This window comes from Anas acuta, chromosome 7 (genome assembly GCF_963932015.1).
Source record: "Anas acuta chromosome 7, bAnaAcu1.1, whole genome shotgun sequence".
In the NCBI taxonomy this organism is placed as follows: Eukaryota; Metazoa; Chordata; class Aves; order Anseriformes; family Anatidae; genus Anas; species Anas acuta.
The window spans coordinates 26262411-26281290 of record NC_088985.1 but is presented as its reverse complement, the minus strand read 5'-3'; the positions used below and the strand labels follow the sequence as shown (position 1 = coordinate 26281290).

Sequence of the window (18880 nt, the reverse complement as noted above, 5' to 3'; positions counted from 1 at the left end):
CTTGGAAAGCAAAAAGGTAAGGGTGAGAGCTAGGGTCCCACAGGCAGAATTTGCCATCATTCATGAGCCCACAGCCACAAAACAACCCCAGCACAAGTCACCAGCTTCAAGCCAAAGCTTTGACAGGTTTGCGTCTGTCCTAGCAAAAAATCTGGTCCACAGAGAGTGAAGTGCCCTGCCCAGATTTGTTTGGCAAGAACCACCAGGTGATGCCTGAAGAGGACAAATAAGCCAGTCGCAGAAAAGAAGGCAGCAGCATGACAAGGTTGTTCTGCTCAAGCAGCAGCAACTGCAGTCAGCCCTGTGGCTGGCTTTCCCAGAAACCTTTCCCTTTAAATGCAGTCCTCCCACTACAGGGAATCTGCCTCTGACAAAGAGAAATAACCTCTGTTCTGTTTCCCGGTTGTGCTTTGATAAAGAGAAGAGAGTTGAGCTAAGCAGTGGCAAGACCTGATCATCCTTCCCGCTTTCATTCTGCCCCTCAAATTAACAAAAATTACTTTTGAAAAACTGTCAAAAAAGGAAAACAAAGCCCACATGTAACTCTTCAGATAAAAACAATTTTGAAGTCTGACACATGTAGTTCTGCAGGCACAGTGGCTATTAATAATTCAACAGAATATTATAGTCATTACTATATTTTGCAATACCACAACAGCACGCTTTAGCAGAATTCCTCTCCAAATCTCATTGCAACTGCCATTAATAAATAAAATGCAATTCACTGTTTTAAATGTGTTGTTTAAAGGCTAAATATTTCATCAGAACTAATTCATTTTAAATAATCAGACTAGGACTCTCCTTGCAGCACCAGGAGAGATCTCCAGCTCCACACACTCTCCACATTTAGAAATGAAATTACGCTTCAAAAAGGAAGTCAGAAATTTAATTCAGCCGGAATATTTTAGATTACAACCCCCTGCAGACTGATGGGATCACAGCTACAAAGTCTCACAGCTTTCCTACGCTGTTTATGTGACCTGGGAAGATAAAAATTGGGGAAAAATTACAGTAGAATGGATTACATTTATTGCCTGCCTTAAACACTAGCCCACACCTGATTCTCAGCAGGTAGGAAAACAGCATCTTCATCCAAACCTCAGCTGCCAATCCTGCAAACAGCAGTGCCCAACCAGGATCTTTTCAGCAGTCTCAGGGGGCTTTGTAAAGGACAGTTTCCTCTCAAGGAACACAGGGAACAGCCCGCCAGCTGTTAATGTACAGGCTAAAGGAGCAGCTGATGTTTCTCTGCCATGTACAAGCATGCACGTGAGCTCTACCCCACTGCCTCCAAAGGCACACAAGTGTCCATTTCATTTGCACCTTAGACGTGGAAGATGACAACCATCATTTAAGCAAAATAAAATTGCCAAATATTTTCTTGGATCGAAAAAATGGGAACAAGTGATCTAGATCTGCAGTGATGCCCCCCTCTGCTCTTGAACCCAAAGAGCCTCCCAGCCATAAAGGGGAAAAATATCACCAAACTTTTACTAAGAAAAAAAAAAAAACACTTCTGGCAGGTTGTGGTGTAACTGTTACTTCCTGGCCACCTCTAGAACAGCAAGCACTGTGCTGCTGACTGGCAGGTTGCTGTCAGCGGGGCCATCCCTGGGACTAAGGCAAAGCAATGCCACCTTACCTGCGGGGCCTGTGTGTCATCCACCGAGCCCGCTGCTCCCGCCCCAACACGAGGATGGAAACACCACACCTTCATTTCACCAATGCCATACCAAGACACGGCGTAGTGCAGAAAACCAGAGTGGGGAGTATTTTCAAGCATAATTTTTTACAGTAAAACAGCAGTAAATAAAAAGACTTGCATGTCTTACAGCTCCTCTAAATTATGCTGAATTTATTTTTGTAAGTATATGACTATAAATGTTTCATTTTAACCTTTTAAAATTAAAAAAATAATAATGCTTTTCTACACAAACTTTCTTTAAAAATTAGTTTTTTTAATCAGGATGCCAACCTGGTCTGAGTCAGGACCTGGGGAGGGCTGTCAGGGCGGTGATGGGAGCTGGGGACTAAGCCCATGTTATTTGTCTCATCAGCCACCCCACACACATTCAAAAGCACCAAGCTGGGCAGCAAGCTATCTGCAAAACTGTGCAGTATGTAAGCTGGATAGCACCAGGCACAGCTGTGCCACTGAGCCATGTCAGATACGTGACACTGGGAATAGACGGACTTTTGGTCCTGTCCAGCACATCCGATCTTATGTTTCTGGGCACAAGGCCAAAGCCCATTAAACTCAACAGAAATGCAAAGGATTCGCTGGCTTTGAATCTGATCTTGTATGACAAGCAGCAGGAATGGCTGGAGGTATTTAACCCGTCAAGGAGAAGCATTAATGGGAAGTGGCTAATAAACGCACCACCTTCGCTGCACCGCCTGCTTGTGCTTCAAGCCATTCAGCCTCAGAGCTAAGGAGCCTCAACTCCTGAGCCAAAGCTCAGATGACCTGTGGGAAAGCCAGCCAGCAGGACTCAAGCTTGTGGGGAGCCCAAACCCAGCCGCAGTGAAGGACCAGCACAGCACAGCTCAATCTGGCCACGGCCATTGGTGTGCCGTGCGAATATTGCTTGGTGGGACTTCACAGTTGAAGCCCTAATCAGCTGCACACTGGATCCACTTCCAAATGGCTGCTTTCCTGGACCACTCGACCCTTTCAAGAGGCAGCTCCACCGTGCAGGTCAATGGCTTGTAACACTTGGTAATTCATCAGAGCATTAATGCTTTTCTGGTTGCTCCCTGTGATGAAACACAGGCTGAAGGACAGCCATGCAGATGGAAGAGGCTTCCAATTTCCATCCTGTCTAAGCCTGCCAGCAGCATAGAAGGGGGAAGCACACAGGACTAATTCTGCTCTTACTGACACTCCACCAGTGTATCACCACTGACTTTGAAGATATTATTGTTGCTGTACTCCAGCATCAAGGTGATGAAGAGAAGCCCTTGAAATAAAACATGCTGCTTTGGCAGAAACCATGGCTTCATCAAACCCGGATCCTTATCAAGGCAGGTGTTTTTGATGATACCAAGAATTTAAACCAAGCTCAAAAGTTTCATTCAAGAGAGCGTCAAATGGAGCCCAAAAGGGTTGCAGTGTCAGGTTATTCTGATCTGACGTGCCAGGAGCCAGAACAGCATTTCCAGCCTGGCAAAGGGATCACTCACAGCACTTGGGCTGTCTGGCCAAGTCGGTGCACTACTCCAGCCAGCCAGAAATAAAATTTCCCATAGCAGCAATTTGTCCAGCAAGTACACAGGAGCCTGCAGTCCCAGCTCCAGGCTATAGCACAGAGCAATTCTTAAAAGTTTGTCTTGCTAGCTTATTACTGCTCCTCTCCTTCATCCTCCATCCAGGAAGGTGGTGGGGACCTCTCAAAACAACAGCCCCTCGTGAGCAGCAACGGCGTTTAGCACAGCAGTGAGCTGAGAGCACACAGTTGCCTGAAAGGCACTGAGAAATACCACACACAGTAGGAATCGGCACCCGTCCCTGCACAGGACCAGGATGAGCACAACAACATTTTGAATCTATTTTCACATTCAAAAAAAAAGTTTTCATTAGAAATAGCCCCAAAATACAGAGCCTTGGCAAGCGCAGCTCAGCAGTTCTCACCCTACAACACCCAAATGATTGGTGGCCAGGAAACATCGATGTCCCTGTGACACAGACAAAAGCCAAGGCATTCTGGCTGACTTGCACTTGAACATCCATCCAGGCCTCCCACCGATGCAAGACAGAGTGATACTTGTCCACACTGTGGCAATATCTCAGTCTTCCTCCCTCAAGCTGCAGACTGAGTAATGGTCCCCACAATCAAAAAGAAAATAAAAATATTTCTTCTGTCCCAAGCTCAGGAGAACAGAAAACAAAACTCAGAAAGAATGAAAAATTAACGGCATGAAGCAAAGAGAGATACACAGAGAGCCACACTGGCAAAACTAAGGCTACACACTGAAATGCTCCATTAGGATCCTGTTGGCACCAGTGTAAACCAAGCTGTCTGTGCAACATCAGCATAAAATCACCGTGAGCTGAACAGCATCCCTTGGAAGGGTAACACATTTACTGACATCCTTCCCCTCCCCTCAGCTAATGGCAGGACAGACCATTTAACCAGTGGTCTAAAGCTTCAGCTTGCATGACAGCAATTTATACACCCTGGCAGGTGAGAATGAACCATTCAACTCCTTTGACCTAAATAAGTAGGGGAAAAGCCTCCTGACAGCACTGCTCTGCCCAGCTCGTCTGAGACACCTCCGAGCATTGCTCAGCCGTGGCACGTCTAACCTGAATTGACCACATCCCAGCCTCTAACACACTGTCTCCACCTAATCTCTTTCCTCCCTTCTCTCCCCATGGGGTTTACGCCTGGCCACAAAGCAGCACAGCATCAAAATACTGCCTAGGCTGCCAGCAGCTGTGCCTGCCTTGCTCAGGGGTCATTTTTCTCCCCTCTTTTGGTGCTAATTCCTTCTGTTTGCTTTGTTCTCCAACCCTGCCCTAGGCAGCGGCTGCCATAGCAGAAGGATGCACCAGGAAAATTCATCAGTATAAGTCAAGCACAAGCCTGCCTCTGGAGGGAGAGCATTTAAATAAAGAATGAACCTGAAATAGCTACCAGCTTCCCTGTAGCCAGAACTATCTGTCAGCACAAATTCACCACAGGGGACCATCATATGCAGGAACAAAACCTCTTCTGGCCCCGTGTTCAGGAGGAAGCAAGTAAAACTGACCGGCGTGCCAGCTCACAGACTGGCACGGACCAGCAGCAAGAAGACAGAAACAACAGAAAAGGCCACAACCGCTCCATCACAACAAATCCTCTGTAGGAACATCCACACTGTCTCCTTTTTTAGGGAGTTCACATTCTGTAGACGTGGACAAAATAAAATGGCAAGATTGTGCCATCACCTTTACATGCAGCATCCTTTAAAGGCAAGATTTGTCCAAGGTGCTGCACGTACACCTGAGAAAAGGCATTCCTGCTCCCAAACCCTTCTCATTTTTCTACTTATCCCTCAATCACACAACTCCATGTGCATTTTTGAAAAATACTTTTGGCTCGGGACAGGAACAGTTGTAAGCACGGACCCAGTTAGCTGCCAGCTCTCCCAGCTTGCCACCACTGCCCCTGCTCTCCTGACCACTTAGATCTGTAGACAAGAGAACAGCAGAAATGAACCCAGGGAGGGCAAATGCTTTATGCCAGCTTCAAATTCAATATATGAATGACCATGTTCAGCCTTAGCAACTCGGTCTAGAACTGAGGGCTGCCCAGATCCTACCATGGCAGACAAAAAACACTCCTAATCCACACTAAAGGCTGACTGATACTGCCCAAAGGCACAGCAAGGGAAGGAAAAGGAAGAAACGTGCAGTGCCATGTGAAGGGATCAGTGCACATCAGCTGCAGAAGGAGGGTGCACGGAGGAAATGGAGGAAAAGCTGGCACAATAAGACCCAAATTATCTCTGGTTACACAGTAATTAGCTTATCTAGTTGTTAGTTATATGCCTAGTTCTATAGTTATCAGTCACAGATCTCCTTCCACACATGTAGACACCTTTCAGTGATTGAAGTGGGATTTGAAAAAAATTAGAGAGAGCCCAGGGAACTGCATTCTGCCCCTGCCATCCTCCTCTCACAAGCATCCACATGCAGCATTTTGATAGCACAGGAGCAGCCAGTCTTGTACTGGTGAGCCTATTAGCTACTACAGGCAATAAATGCAACAGACAATCCTGACAGTGTTTGGCAAGGTGTTTCCCCATGAGCCATGACATGGAGACAGCAGCCCTGCATGATATCACACGCACATCAGCTCATTTCTGCTTCTCACGCATGCCACAGGTCAGCTCATGCCTTCTGCTCTCACCTCCTCTACGGTGAGCAAGAAGTCCCCACAGCTCATCCAGCCCCCAGTCTGAAGACAGCCTCCACCAGTCAGTGACTTTCTTGCCTGCCAACCTTTGTCTCTGGGGAAGAAGGTGAAAATCTCCCATTTTACAGAAAACATGGGGCTTTCAAATGACCCAGTATTTCAATATACCATGTACCATTCAATGTCATTCTTCAGTGTCAGGGTTAGACCCACCTCTTTCCCCTTTTTGTGAGTTTTCACTCCAACACCTTCTCCCCAACCTATTTATTGTCAATCTGCAGTAGCATTACAGGAAGCCCAAACTTAAAACAAAAGCAAAACACGCACACAGAGAAAAGTCACTAGAATATTCGCTTGGTGCAGCTCAGAAAGGCAGGCTTTGTCACTTGCAGTATGCAAGGCAGGAACAAGTAATGAAGATAATCTTTAATTAATTAAAAGCAAGGAAGGGTAGAATTGAGCCTGGAACAAAGAGATGCAGTACAAGCAAACTGAAAATGCTACACTGCCAGCGATGTTGCCTTTTGATTAAAGGAACAGTTTCCAGGCAGGCTGGCAAAAAACAACAGTGAACAATATTAATTAAGTAAATTAAGGCCTCCTCGGTGCTGATGCTGTAGCTGTGTTTAGGTTGCCTTCAGAAAGAAATAAAGCTTCAGCTTTGGATGCAACAGATCACGTTGCCTGTCTGCTTGTGTATTAGCAGGGGAGGGATAACTCTGAATTCAGTTCAAATTGGTCAACAGATTCCAATGGGGGGTGTCACAGACCATGAATTCCTGCAAGTTCAGTAAATCTAATCAGCTGGGTGGAGAAGCAGGTCCCAAGCTAACATCTGACCTGAACCACAAACCACCCAGTGTTGGTTCTCAGAGCTGGCAGGGCTCCAGCTGGTCACCGCACAGCCCACGGCTGGCCCTCAGCACACCTGTAGTGCTCAGCCAACCCACCGGGGTGGCTGTTGTCTCCTCCAGCTGAGCAGCAGAGGGTGTTGACAGAGATGAAAAAACGCTGATAGATGACTTCTGGAAGATAAATCAGTTAAGGGATAATAGATTGCAAGTTTCTGTTGCTTAACAAGATGACTGGGCATTTTATTCATTTTCTGATCCTTTGGAGAGTAGGCAACCTCAAAAACACTTAGCAGAAATCATACGACACTGAAGTGCAACAGCCAGATCTTTCCCAGCTATATTCTGTACCCCACACTTCTTGACTGCCCTTCTGTTTAAGTTTCGGCTCCCAGGAAAGTTTGGCTGATGACAGCAGAGCCACCTCTGTTATGTTTCTACACCACCCAGTACGGACACCATGATTTCATGGGGCTTTCTCCTGGTGTTGTTCCAACAGGTACCAAAGTGCACTGGAATGAAGCTTCTCTCTTTTCTGAAATAACTATTCTCTCACGTATAGCATGGTTATCATACCTGTTTTCAATCTCCCAGGCAAGCCGTTTTTCAGGCCAGATGGTAAATCTGGTTTTCAGAGACCTCCTGCCTGACACGCAGGCCTGTCTGCCTGTCCCCTCTCCCACCACGTGCTGTGAGCAAGGCTTCCCATGCACAAGGTCATCACGCTCCTTCACTCGCAGGCTCACCAGTCCCGTGCCTTGCATCAGCCTTTAGATACCCAACCAAAAGCAAAAACCCTGTTCCACTACATAGGGCTTGCACTGGTTCAGAGTTGTTCTGTGCAGGAGCAGGGCCCAGCCCCAGATACCCCTCTGCACCCCCATCCACACGTCCACTGTCCCAGTCCCCCATCTTGCAGGACAAGACCGATAGGAGGAGACTTAGCCTACAGCCAATCTAAGGGGGCAAGAAGATTTGGTTGTCCTTACTCACTCAGGAATCCTTCATCTGTACCTAATTTGGAGCAGAAACTTTCCCCATGGGTTGGAAGGTGTAATGCAAAGAGTAGGAAAGCCCCTTTAATGATTCTGAAAGCTAACAAGACCCTTGAACTCATCATCCTACTACATTATCCCATGGCAAGATTGTACAGGCGAACAAGCACACCCATCCACACGACACTTCCATAACCATCATCCCAAATCTTTCCAACCTCCTACAAACAAGCCATGTAACTCAGAGCCAGCTCCCAACCCCTTCAGCAGACAGATGCCTCCTGTCGCTGTATTTCCCGTGGAAGCCCCAACTCATCACTCTCATGACTTCACCACATCACCTCTCTCCCAGCTCAAGAGGGGCTGCAATTAACTTGGGAAGCCGTGCTGGTGAAGGGATTAGAACTACAGATAGAGGTGCTCTTAAATCACTTTCAGCCAGAACTTTGCAGTGCTTTAACTTGATCAATCTGTTAACGATTTTAACTGAGCACATTCCCCTTTATTATTAATGAGAGTCGTGTTCTTCCCACTCTTAGCTCCTCTTTTCACCTATTTTTCTTTCTTTCGTGTAATCTCTTCTAAACAGAAAATATACCCAGTATGTGAGCGGCATCACAGCTGAAATAAAAGCAAGATCTTTGTCCTTAAGGCACCAAATCAATAAGGGACAGGAGTCAAAGCAGTTGCCTCCCACCTCTGCTTCAAATCAGGAACACGACCTGGGGCAGATCCCTCCTCTCTCTCATGCCTTTGTTTCTCCAAATAAAATTTGGGGCTAATACCATTGACTTTTTTTTTTTTTATGTAACATTTGAAATAGCCAGCAAGGAGGCAACTTAAGAGCTTTATACGTGCAGTTCTGTCTGTCATCATGTAAGACCAAAATTGGTGAGGTATGGCCACAAAGGATAGGAACTCTGGAGCAGAGCACTACAAACACACACCTCATACAGAACCGCTTTCCCTCCATCCTCTGGCAGAGACAGCTCAGGACTGCAGACAGGAGGTCCTGTTCACCTGCATGGAGGCTATTGATCACAGCCGTGAGGGATTTTTCCAATCAGGCCCAAACAGCAGGGAATGGCTAACGACCAATTAGAGCTCTCATTCTTTTCTCTCTGCCCCCCTGAGATCCTAAAGCACTGTTGGCAAGAGCTAAATAATCATGTTTTTATAAATTCTTTTCCACCCGATGGCTTTGCAAATATCCATCCCTTTTAAGCCTCAGCAACAGCCCTGTGCAGGAGTTAACTCTTCTTTGTAGATGAACCAAGACATGGGGCAATTTACTTGCCCATTAAGCACAGGGGCAAATTCCAAAATCATGAAGATGGCCTGCCTGCTCAGCCTGCTCTCCTCTGGAACCCTAAGGACGCACATCTGACCTCAGCCTGTGCTCCTCTCAACCATCAAAGTCAGCAGGAGCTCTGTGCCAAGCCCTTTGCTCCCTCACTGGAGCCCTCTACCGAATTCCCACAAGGAGCTCGATGCCTTTCTGGCACGTATCAGCAACATCACTGGCCACTAAAATGTACCAGCAGTACCCACGTGTTTCAGAGTGGTGTATTGTCTGAAGCAGTGCCAAAGCAGTTGTTTTTAGGATCCTAAGGCCTTTCACCCATCTCCTAAGTAAGCCATTTGCTATGGCTCAATCCTAGCTCTCCCAAGTCCCAGATATCTGCTTTAGTCCCAGGGACACGAGCAAGCACAACCACTCCTCCCAAGGTGTAACACTTTGTCTCACCATACAGCAGCTGGGGTGAATCCCAGCCCGTTCTGTCCCTCCACGCTCACACACAAGAAAAGGAGAGAAGCACAAAAACGCTGAGACTTGTGCAACACCCTCATGCTGGTCAAAATACTGTGGAGATCCAAGAGGCAGGGACTCATGGGGACAACCTTATCCTCTGCAGACCAGGCACAGGGGAGAGGTACAATGAAACGACTGCCCTGCCCTAAGCACCCAGCTGCACTGACACAGGAGAGGGAGCAGACGGGCAGCAAAGTGGGTCTGTCACCAGCTGCCTTTGGGTCTAGTCACAAATCAGAGAGGGGACAGTGCAGCTGAGAAGGTGGCGAGGACTCGCTGCTGCTGCCTGGCCCCACAGAGGTTAATGTCATCCCTTCTCCCAAGCCCGCAGCGGGGAGTGCTGGGGGGTTTGCAGGCATATAACTCGAGCTGGATGGGACCCAAGCAAACGAGAGACCCTGTCCTTGGGTCTCCCATCTTTACGAAAAAGCCCAGCAGCAATTAGAGACAACACAGAAGGGAGATGGCATCGGCTGCAAGGCAGGGTGAAATGCTTTACCACGGCCAAGTGCACGCCAAGACTATTTTCCTCTCTCGCAGAGGAAACCCCGGACAGCAGGAGTTTCGCAGAGTCAATGACTCCGAGCGGGTTTTCATATCAATATTTCAGCAGCGTCTGTCTTTCCAGCGTGGATTTCCCAGGCCCCAGCTCCCCTCCGCACCCGCTGCAGTATTTTCCTTCCCTTAGCAAATGCCCACGCTCCCTCTAGCGCCCGGCTCAGCTTTTCACACGCCGACAACCCAGCACCCTTTCCTTCAGCCTGCACCCCAGGGTGTCCAAATCACGCTGGAGCTAATTAGAAGCGATGCTATTTTGGGCACAGAGGCCCCGTGGTGCTCTGCAGATCTGCCTGGCTGGAGTTTGTGTCGCATATGTGAATAGGAAGGGGAGAACGCAGCGTGACAGCCTCGGCGTCACAGACCCTCCCTGAACACGAGGCAGCTTTGCCACTTGTTTCAGTGGGGGAGCAATCAGGTCTCCTTCAAGACTGAGAGGGAGGAAAGAAAGTGTTTTGATTAGTCAACATCGACCTTCTCTGATTTTCATTGTGTGCTGCGGCTCCGCTGACCATGAGGGCTGCAAATTGACCCTCAAATTTCTTTGGTGGTTTATTCATGTAATGTGTTTAAGACATACAGCCACCCTCTTCAAACACTCAGCAAACTATTCACTTCCCTCACGCTCACAATACCCCATAAATTCAGGAAAGGAAATACTGCCGGGCCCTTCTTTGTGCATGGGGGAAACATTAACAGCGATGCTGCAGTTCTCCCTGGATGCTGAGGGGAAGCCAGGATTTGGGAACTTGTTTACCCTGAGCTCCTGCAGAGAGTTTAAGCAAACCAATAACTTTGTATGCACAGGTGTCACTTCAGCATATTTCCCCATTAAGGAGAAAGAAGCTCACCTTCCCAGAGCCCTAGGCTGCAATACAGGAAATGCAGAAAACCCACAGGTCTTCTTGTACTGCCCCACAGAAGAGCTCCAACGTTTCCTGGCCTCTGCACTCACTTTTCATTCTTACCTGGCACTTTTCACTGCTCTGGGATACCACAGGTTGGATCCTCGGCTAGATCCTACGTCAATCCTACACCAACTTACACTAAGGATCCAACTAAGTATTTTTTGCTGCTTTGGAGACTTTCTGCAGTACCGTATTCAATACTTCACGAGGAATACGTCATTTAATTTATTCTCCTGATTACAGGCAGGCTGGGCTCCACACCTTCAAACACAGGCTCTCACTGGAAGATGAACTTGACCAGATCCCAGCCAAGCCCAAGTCTTAAATCCATAACTGACAGGTTTTCTTGCCATTGCCCTGGAACCAATTAAAACCATGAACTCAGGCATGGCCTTCGATCTTGAAACAAATTTGGATTTGTAAGAGAGCCCCAGCTCAGGTAAGCACGTACTGGGAGCTTAAGGAGTGTGATGCTGTGGTGTGACTTAAGGAAATTCTTGAGTGTTTGCGAGACTGGCTCCCAGTGTCCCTTAATACAATCAACACTACAGATCCTCTCTCTCTAAGCTGTGCTTTACCCATTAAACACCACTGCTTCCATATTTTTTTCAAAAATCTCTGCTAACAAATTCAGCTATAAATTTGGAAACTCAGGAAGTTGTGTTCCCCCAGTCTTGCATTTAAGAAAATATTTGCCTCATCTCACCTCCCCTTGGGGTGAAGTTTCTCCTGGCTAACATCAATTCTCTTCTCAAACCCATTTTCAAAATATTTTTTCATCTAATCAGATGATTTTTTCCCATTTAAAAAAAATAATTATGGAATCACATAGCTGTTCCTGTTCACATTTAAATTACTGTGAAAGCTTAGCCACAGATCCTGGGCCTCATCGCTGAGCAGGAGGAAGTCCAAGTAGTGAGGCTCACCGGGAAACTGCTGGCAGGCACCTGGAACATAAGCGGTTCTGTTTCTGAGCCCTGGGCTACAAGAGCTTCAACAGCTTGCTGCCCTGGGCTGGGTAACAAGCCAGGGAATCTGCCAGCTTCACAAGACCACGAGCAACAGGGGCCGTCCACTGGGCATCAACCTGACTTGACAAAGATACCAGTCTGGAGAGAAATAGCCTGAAGAACACTTTGCAGATGCCTTCTTCCTGCTCTACTGACTCAACACAACCATGAAAGCAATTTCCATGTGAAGGTTTCATTTTTATTTCCATATCTTCCACTAGAATATTAATTAAAAATGGATTGGCAAAGTCCTGCAAAATGACTTTAGTGGCAAACTTCATTACTGGGGGTAGTGGAGAAGTGTAAATGCAGCAAGATGCTCTGACACAGCCCACACACCTTCAACAGCAGCAACAACTCAACATGGCCAAAAGCCATCTGAGAAAAAAAATAATAAAAAAAAAAAATCAGTCTAGAATAGCAATTAAAATATCAACCAAATGCAGTGCAATTAATGAATTAATGTGATTGCTCTGCCACCATCTTGAACTCTAGAAGTAAACATTTTAGACCAGAATCCAACCGGACTGCTGGAGCAGATACCCACGGCTGACAACTGAATGCAGCACTGCCTGCCTAAAGATTCATTTTGCTGCCCTCATCCCTTCCAGGCACAGCAGCCCATTTGGGATTGCAAGCATTGCCCACCTCGTTCTGCCCATCACGCGCTGCATTGTTAGGCATCTTAATGAAAAACTACCTGGCACGCAGCAAGCCCCTCAGCCTTCCCAGCCTGTAATTCACCGTGGGAGTGAGTAATGTCTCGGTATCAAACCACCAGTACATTAGCAGATCACACCAGAGCACTGCCAGCAGCATGCAGAAGAATCATTCCCGGAAGAGCCAGGCTTCACTGCTAGCACTTGGACAACTCGCCTGTCACTGCCAGCCCTCAGAGCTAGCACGGGGTAAAGCAAAGGGACCTCTGCGAGCAGGAGGGAAAGACTCACAGGAGCCATTCACAGCAGGTCTGTCACCATCACATCACATCTATGTGAGTCTTGAAAGCTACCCTGATGACTTGCTGAGCCTTCCTTTCAGAAGGAGCCCTTCCTTAATGACACTCAGACGTATCATGTTGCTGTTCCAAAGGTGATGTCCTCTCCTACCAAGGAGATGAGCTGCATCTTTCTAACCCTACTTCAGAAAGCTGCTGGCTACTGTAGTACTATTGGCCTCCTCTTCACCAAACCCTTCTGCCAAAAACGTTTCACATTTCCAGCCTTGGAGTGAGTCTCACAACCATGTTAACTCCTGAGACGAGAGCACCAGGCTGGCTGGGCCACGGGTTAAAACAATGCTTTAGCTTGTCTGGCAAGATAAAACAAGGCTCCTGCCCAGGTGCTTGCCAGATCTCATCTCACCATCCCCAACTTGTAAAGCCTGGATCCCACGAAGTACCAACACATTGCAGTCGCACAAGCAACAGCTGTATCGCTCAGGTACACCGTCCTGCTGCAGGTTCATCTTCAGCCCTCACTTTGAGATAAAAATGCACCCTGCTGACATGTATTTCCGATAGCATGAAAAATGCAACCCCTGCAAACATCTAGGAATTTGCCCTGGCTGAAGCAACCTGCAATGTTGCACATGCCTTAGACAAATGCCCTCTCCTGCTCTTGTTGTAGTATTGTAGTGCCTTTTCTCATCTTTAGGTCTGAATTTTGCCTGTGGTTACTAGAAAGAAAGGACATACATATGGGGATGGGTAAAACACAGCATGCTAAGCTGAGCATACCCTCATAGGTAATGGATTGAAAGTGCCTTCTAGTTCAAAGAGAACTAAAAATGTGTATCTTTGCTTCTTACATCAAACAAAACAATACACTGAACTTGTAGTGCTTCCATCACAGTAAAAGCATAGACAGGATTAAATCATTCCTATTAACAGCTACATTCAGCCAAGTGATAACTCTGAAACCTAACGACAACTGTCCAACTGGTACCATTGCACTAGTGATCACATCAGCAGAGCGATCTGCCTGAATGTTTTATCCACTGAAGCTTGTGGAAATCTCTTGAAAAAAAAATAAGAAATCAAGAAACAAGATAGCAAGATTTAACTCTGCAACAACATGGAAGTTGGTGCTACTTATTTCTGTGGATCCTTATCCTAGAAATCCGTGAGGGAAGCAGGAGGAAGAGATCATCTGAGAAATCAGATTATCTTCACAGGAAGGTTGGGGAGAGCATCTGGTGAGCAGCACAGGGAAAAATTTCATGCAGTAGCATAACCATCTAGAGAGAGGGAAAACAAGTGAAGAGGACACAACTGCTTGCCGAATGCCACATGGTACTCAGCGTGTCTCTGGAGTGGAAGGTTTTTTCAAGAAGAAAGGCTTGCAGATCTTCTGAGAGTAATGCTAGCTTACACTAAAAATTCTCCTTTCTTCAGAAAGGTCTTGGCAAGAAAACATTTTATCTGATCTATACCAGGTCCTTCAATAGCTTCAGTGTACTCTCAATAAATGTTTCTATGGGACAGACTGATACCTGAGGCCCAAGTACAGCTCACCTTATTCTTACATGTATATCAGACCCAGTGAACAGACCACTAAGTCCCCTTCCCAAGAACGCAGAGGACACAAACTCTATTTCTGCTCAGAATAGGATTTTGGCATTTCCTAACTTCCACTCAAAGATCTTCAGGTGTTGCACAAAGCAGAATTCTGCTCCACACCACCACTTTGTGGTAGGTAAGCAGTACTATCCTCATTTAACATGGGAGAGGAGATTCAGCGAGGTTAATTGTCTTTCCTAAGGTCACGGAAAAAGCCCGTGGGCAGGACAAAGCAGAGAACTCAAATTCCCCGATCTCACCAGGTTTTTTTGCCTCTATCCTAATCCTGACCTCGCTATCTACAAATGGAGGAAACAAAAGTTTGTTGCCTGGGAGGGATTATTTTTTTAATATGTTAAATAGAGATTTGAGGGACGGGGGAGAGGAGGCAGGAAGGAAGAAGAGGGGGAGCTGCTCTTAAAATAGCAATAAAATACATACAGCAGGTTTTTAATATTCTAGGTAACAGGACATACAGCAGCTACACAGACTTCCCCCCTGTGGAGTTTGTTGTACAGTCCAGCAAAAAGCACTAAATTTTTATGACCATCATTTGCTCTTCTTTGCAAATCCATCCCACCCTATCTCAGGAAACCCTCCCCATCAATGCCTGATTTGAAATGTACTGCTTCGCTGCATGTCATTTGATTGATCGCATTTTTAATAAATCATAAGCCACAGAAGCTTCAGTTTTGAAGTCTGTTCGAGTAACAGGGAACTGGTCAAAACAATCCCTATGCCTCTTTACTGTTTTGGTAGCCTAAAACCAGTAGCACACAGACATGTCCTAGGTGCTCTACTAGGTCATCTATCAGCATCGTTAGATGCGAGTTCATCTGTTTTGTCCATTTTCAATTCACATTTTTGCTGGTTTGTGTCTATTGTGACCTAAGAAAATACATGCTTTGGGGTGAGAGACTGGGAACCAAGGTGGCTGGCAAAAGGCTTCCCGGCGTGACCTTGGGCAAACTGCTTGCCCTCCCCATGCCACAGCCACCCCAACAGTAAAATTAGGGAAAAGCTGAACTGCAGCAGAAAAACAGGCACTGGAGTCAGCCTTCTCTGCTAATAAATGAAAGGACCCAGCTTCGAGCATTTAACTTTCCCTCTAGAGTCACATAACACACTGTTAAAAAATGAAATCCAATTAATCATTAAATGCGGCGTGTTTTCTCCCTAAGACAGGAGTGAGAAAGTCGCCTGATGCTAAACCCCATACTAAAAAATAACACGAAAAGATAACGCTGTTATTTATTAACACTCTTGGTTTTCCTTCCCACAAACACCACACTGGCACTAAACACCAGACTCATGCTTGTGCTTTGGAGTTGGAAGCTTCCAATGCACACTATCTTGAGGTGCAAAACCCTAATGCAAAGTTGTGAACAATCAAGAAGTTTTGCTTTATTACTTACGCCATTCCTGTCACCTGGAGTAAGCGAAGCTAATAAATTAAACAGCATATTTCTATGAAAGAAACAAATTGTAGTCTTAAGCTGGGGGAGGAGGGAGAATTTTGTGAAAGTCATTTTCTGACCTGCACTTTGGAAAAAAAGACCTTTTTTCCCCTCTGCAAATGCCTATAGACTGATTTTACTCTACTACTCATAACTATTATTCTCTAATACTCATAACTATTGGAAATTCAGGCTGGGAAGGAACAGGGGGCTTTTAGCTTCTTTTTCTCAACACCCTTTGATATGGCACTGAACTGAAACAAAAGCGAGGGCATATAGGTTGTTTTCTTCATTACATGCCATGTTATATTAAAAATAAATAGTCCTAGAGACAAGTGTAATGCTAAAATATAGCATGCAGCTGTTTTCTCTTCAATGTTTGCTTTCATCTTTAATGAGAGAGGAATTCATGTCTGGCAAACACAACTGCCTTAAAAAAATTGGTTAAATCAAAGTAGCATCTACATCGCTGTCAGCGTTATTGCCTAAGCAATAATAAATAGAGAAAATCTTCCAGTCAGAAAAATATAAGGAGGTGGTTGAATCGCCCGTGATTAAGTTATGGCTGATGCAGAGATAGATAGGTGGATAGATAGACAGATAATTTGCTCGTTAATGACTAATCAATCTTGTGAGGAATACAGCTGAAAATCCAGCTGATCTGTGCCGTGCTGCTAATTGCTTTATGCACATTTCCAATAGCGGCAAAACAATAAAAGAGGCATTTTGGAGGCAGTGACGAGCTACAGTAATCAGAATAATGGGAATATTGTCACCAGCCGTGAAGGCTTCCAAGAGTCCTGGTGACTATGCCTGTTCTCCGACTTCACAGCGGAGTGGAAACGGTGTTTCTGATACCGAGTTGGAAGAAAATTGAAGTTGTGTCCCCAGCCATCTGCCGGGTGTTGCAGAGCAGGGTGCGAGGGAGGGCCCTGCGCTATGGGGGCACCATGGCAGGTTTCGGGACACCCCCACAGGCACGCAGAGCACCACAAACTTTCAGGGACACCTCAGCTCCTCCTCATTATTGACTGCAGGGCAAAGACATGAGCCGGCATCGATTTTTTTTTTTTTTTAAATCAAAAACTTTTCTGCGTGCTCACCCTACCTGCCTCCTCTCAGAGCCCCTTAACATGCTGGGGAGCTCTCCAGCCCTTAATGAATTGATGGCATCTCTCCTGTCGCCAGCACGCAGAGCTGAGAACCGGAGGGCTGCTCCGCCACCAGTGTACATCACTCACCCCCGGACAGAGGCAGGGGAGCTCACCAAGGTGGATATCACACATGGGGAGTGCAAGGGGGCAGCAGGCAGGTGGGGACACAGGGGGCTTCTCTGGGAGAGGGAGAAGGCTCCCGACAGCCTGGCCCTCCTGGTGGAGCTCAGCCCCTGGGGATCGCTGCTCTCCCCTCGGGCAGAGGTGGGGATTTCCCCCTCTTTTTTTTTTTTTTTTTTCCTAGGGAAAACTTTTCTCTTTTTACCTAGCCTCCGCATCCCCGGCCGTAAAAGCGAGCCGCGCTCAGCACCCCTCTCCCCCCCCAGCATCCCCTACCGCATTTCCGAGCTCAGCACCATCCCTCCCAGCCCAGCCCATCCCAACCCATCCCAGGCGGTACTCACGCTGCTGTTGTGGCCGGACCAGTGCACCATGGCTTGGTTGTGCGCCGCGTCCCCGGTGAGGGCGAAGGTGGTGCTGCCCAGCCGCAGCTCCTCTGCCCCTCGCAGCCTCGCCGCTCTCCCCTCCTCCGGGGGTCCGCGGGGCTGAGCCCTGGCTCCGCGTTGCCCCTCGGCTGCGGGCAGCCCCCGGCCGCCTCCCGCAGCCGCCGCCGCCCGCCGGCTCCGCACCGCCGGGCCCCGGCCCCCGGCCGCGCCGCCCGCCCCCGCGCTGCCCCCCGGCTCCCCGGAGCCCCGCGCCCGGTTCCCCGGTGCCGGTGGTTGCCGCTGCTCCAGCCCGAGGCGAGGCCGGGAGGGAGACGAGCAGGGGCCGCAAGTTATCTCGGCGCCGGTGCAGGAGCAGGAGAGGAGTAAGAGCCATGTCCAGGCGAGCAGGGCGGCGTGGCAGGGCGCAGAGCGGCGGGTCCCCTTCTCCATGCCTTGGCGGAGCGAGTCGGGGGGCTCGGAGAGGGAGGAGGGGGGGGGCGAGGCGCTGCGTTTAGGGCTTTTTTTTTTTTTTTAGGGGCCGGATCCTAATTATAATAATTATAATTTGGGAAGAAAAAAAAATAAAAAATAAGAAAAAGGCTCTTCTTTCTTCGCTCTCCTTTTCTCTTCCCCCTTTGCTCAGACGGTGACCAGAGGAAAAATAAAAAATAAAAATTAAAAAAAAAGGAAAAAAAAAAAAACTCTCTCCCCGGTAGTTGGATGCTGTTCCTCACTGTTGGTGGATCTTTCTTTTTTTTTTTTTTCTTTTTTTTTTTTTTTTTTTTTGAAAAGTGCTTTTCAGTGAAACTGTTCACGTTCGAGGATTTGATCAAGTGAGCGGGTGGCACCGCGCGGGGGGAGGAGCCCCGAGCCTCGCCAGGCGCCGCCGAGAGCCAGCCCCGAGCCGCCGGGAGGCAGCCGCCGGGGGCCGGCAGCGGGGCCGGGGGCGGGAGCGGGACCCGGAGCCCAGGCAGCGGGGGCATCCCCCGGGCTCCCTCCCTCCCTCCCGGGTCCCCAGGTCCCTGCTCCCCCCGTGTGCGTTCCCCCCTACGCGTAGGTAGAGCCGCGGGGGCATTCCTCGCCCTCGGTGTATCTGTATTTATGCATACACGCGTGCCTCTCCGTGCAGGGGGGCAGAAGCTGATGGGGTGAAACCCCCCCGGCTGATGTCCCCCCTACCCGGGTACCA

At 47.8% G+C, this 18880-nt stretch overlaps 1 protein-coding gene across 2 annotated transcripts in view; it reads right to left on the bottom strand.

Moving 5' to 3' along the window:
• The window catches only part of SORCS3 (sortilin related VPS10 domain containing receptor 3), a 279259-nt gene extending 260736 nt beyond the window's left edge, over positions 1-18523 (bottom strand). Inside the window, exon 1 of one of the 2 annotated variants that reach the window (XM_068688547.1) lies at positions 17671-18523. In XM_068688547.1, coding sequence (XP_068544648.1) covers positions 17671-18141 — 471 coding nt within the window. In that variant the 5' untranslated portion in view covers positions 18142-18523. Of the gene's footprint in view, positions 1-8693; positions 8788-17670 lie in introns of those variants that run through there. The other variant, XM_068688550.1, reaches the window with a different exon arrangement.
• Between the last annotated feature and the right edge of the window lie 357 nt (positions 18524-18880).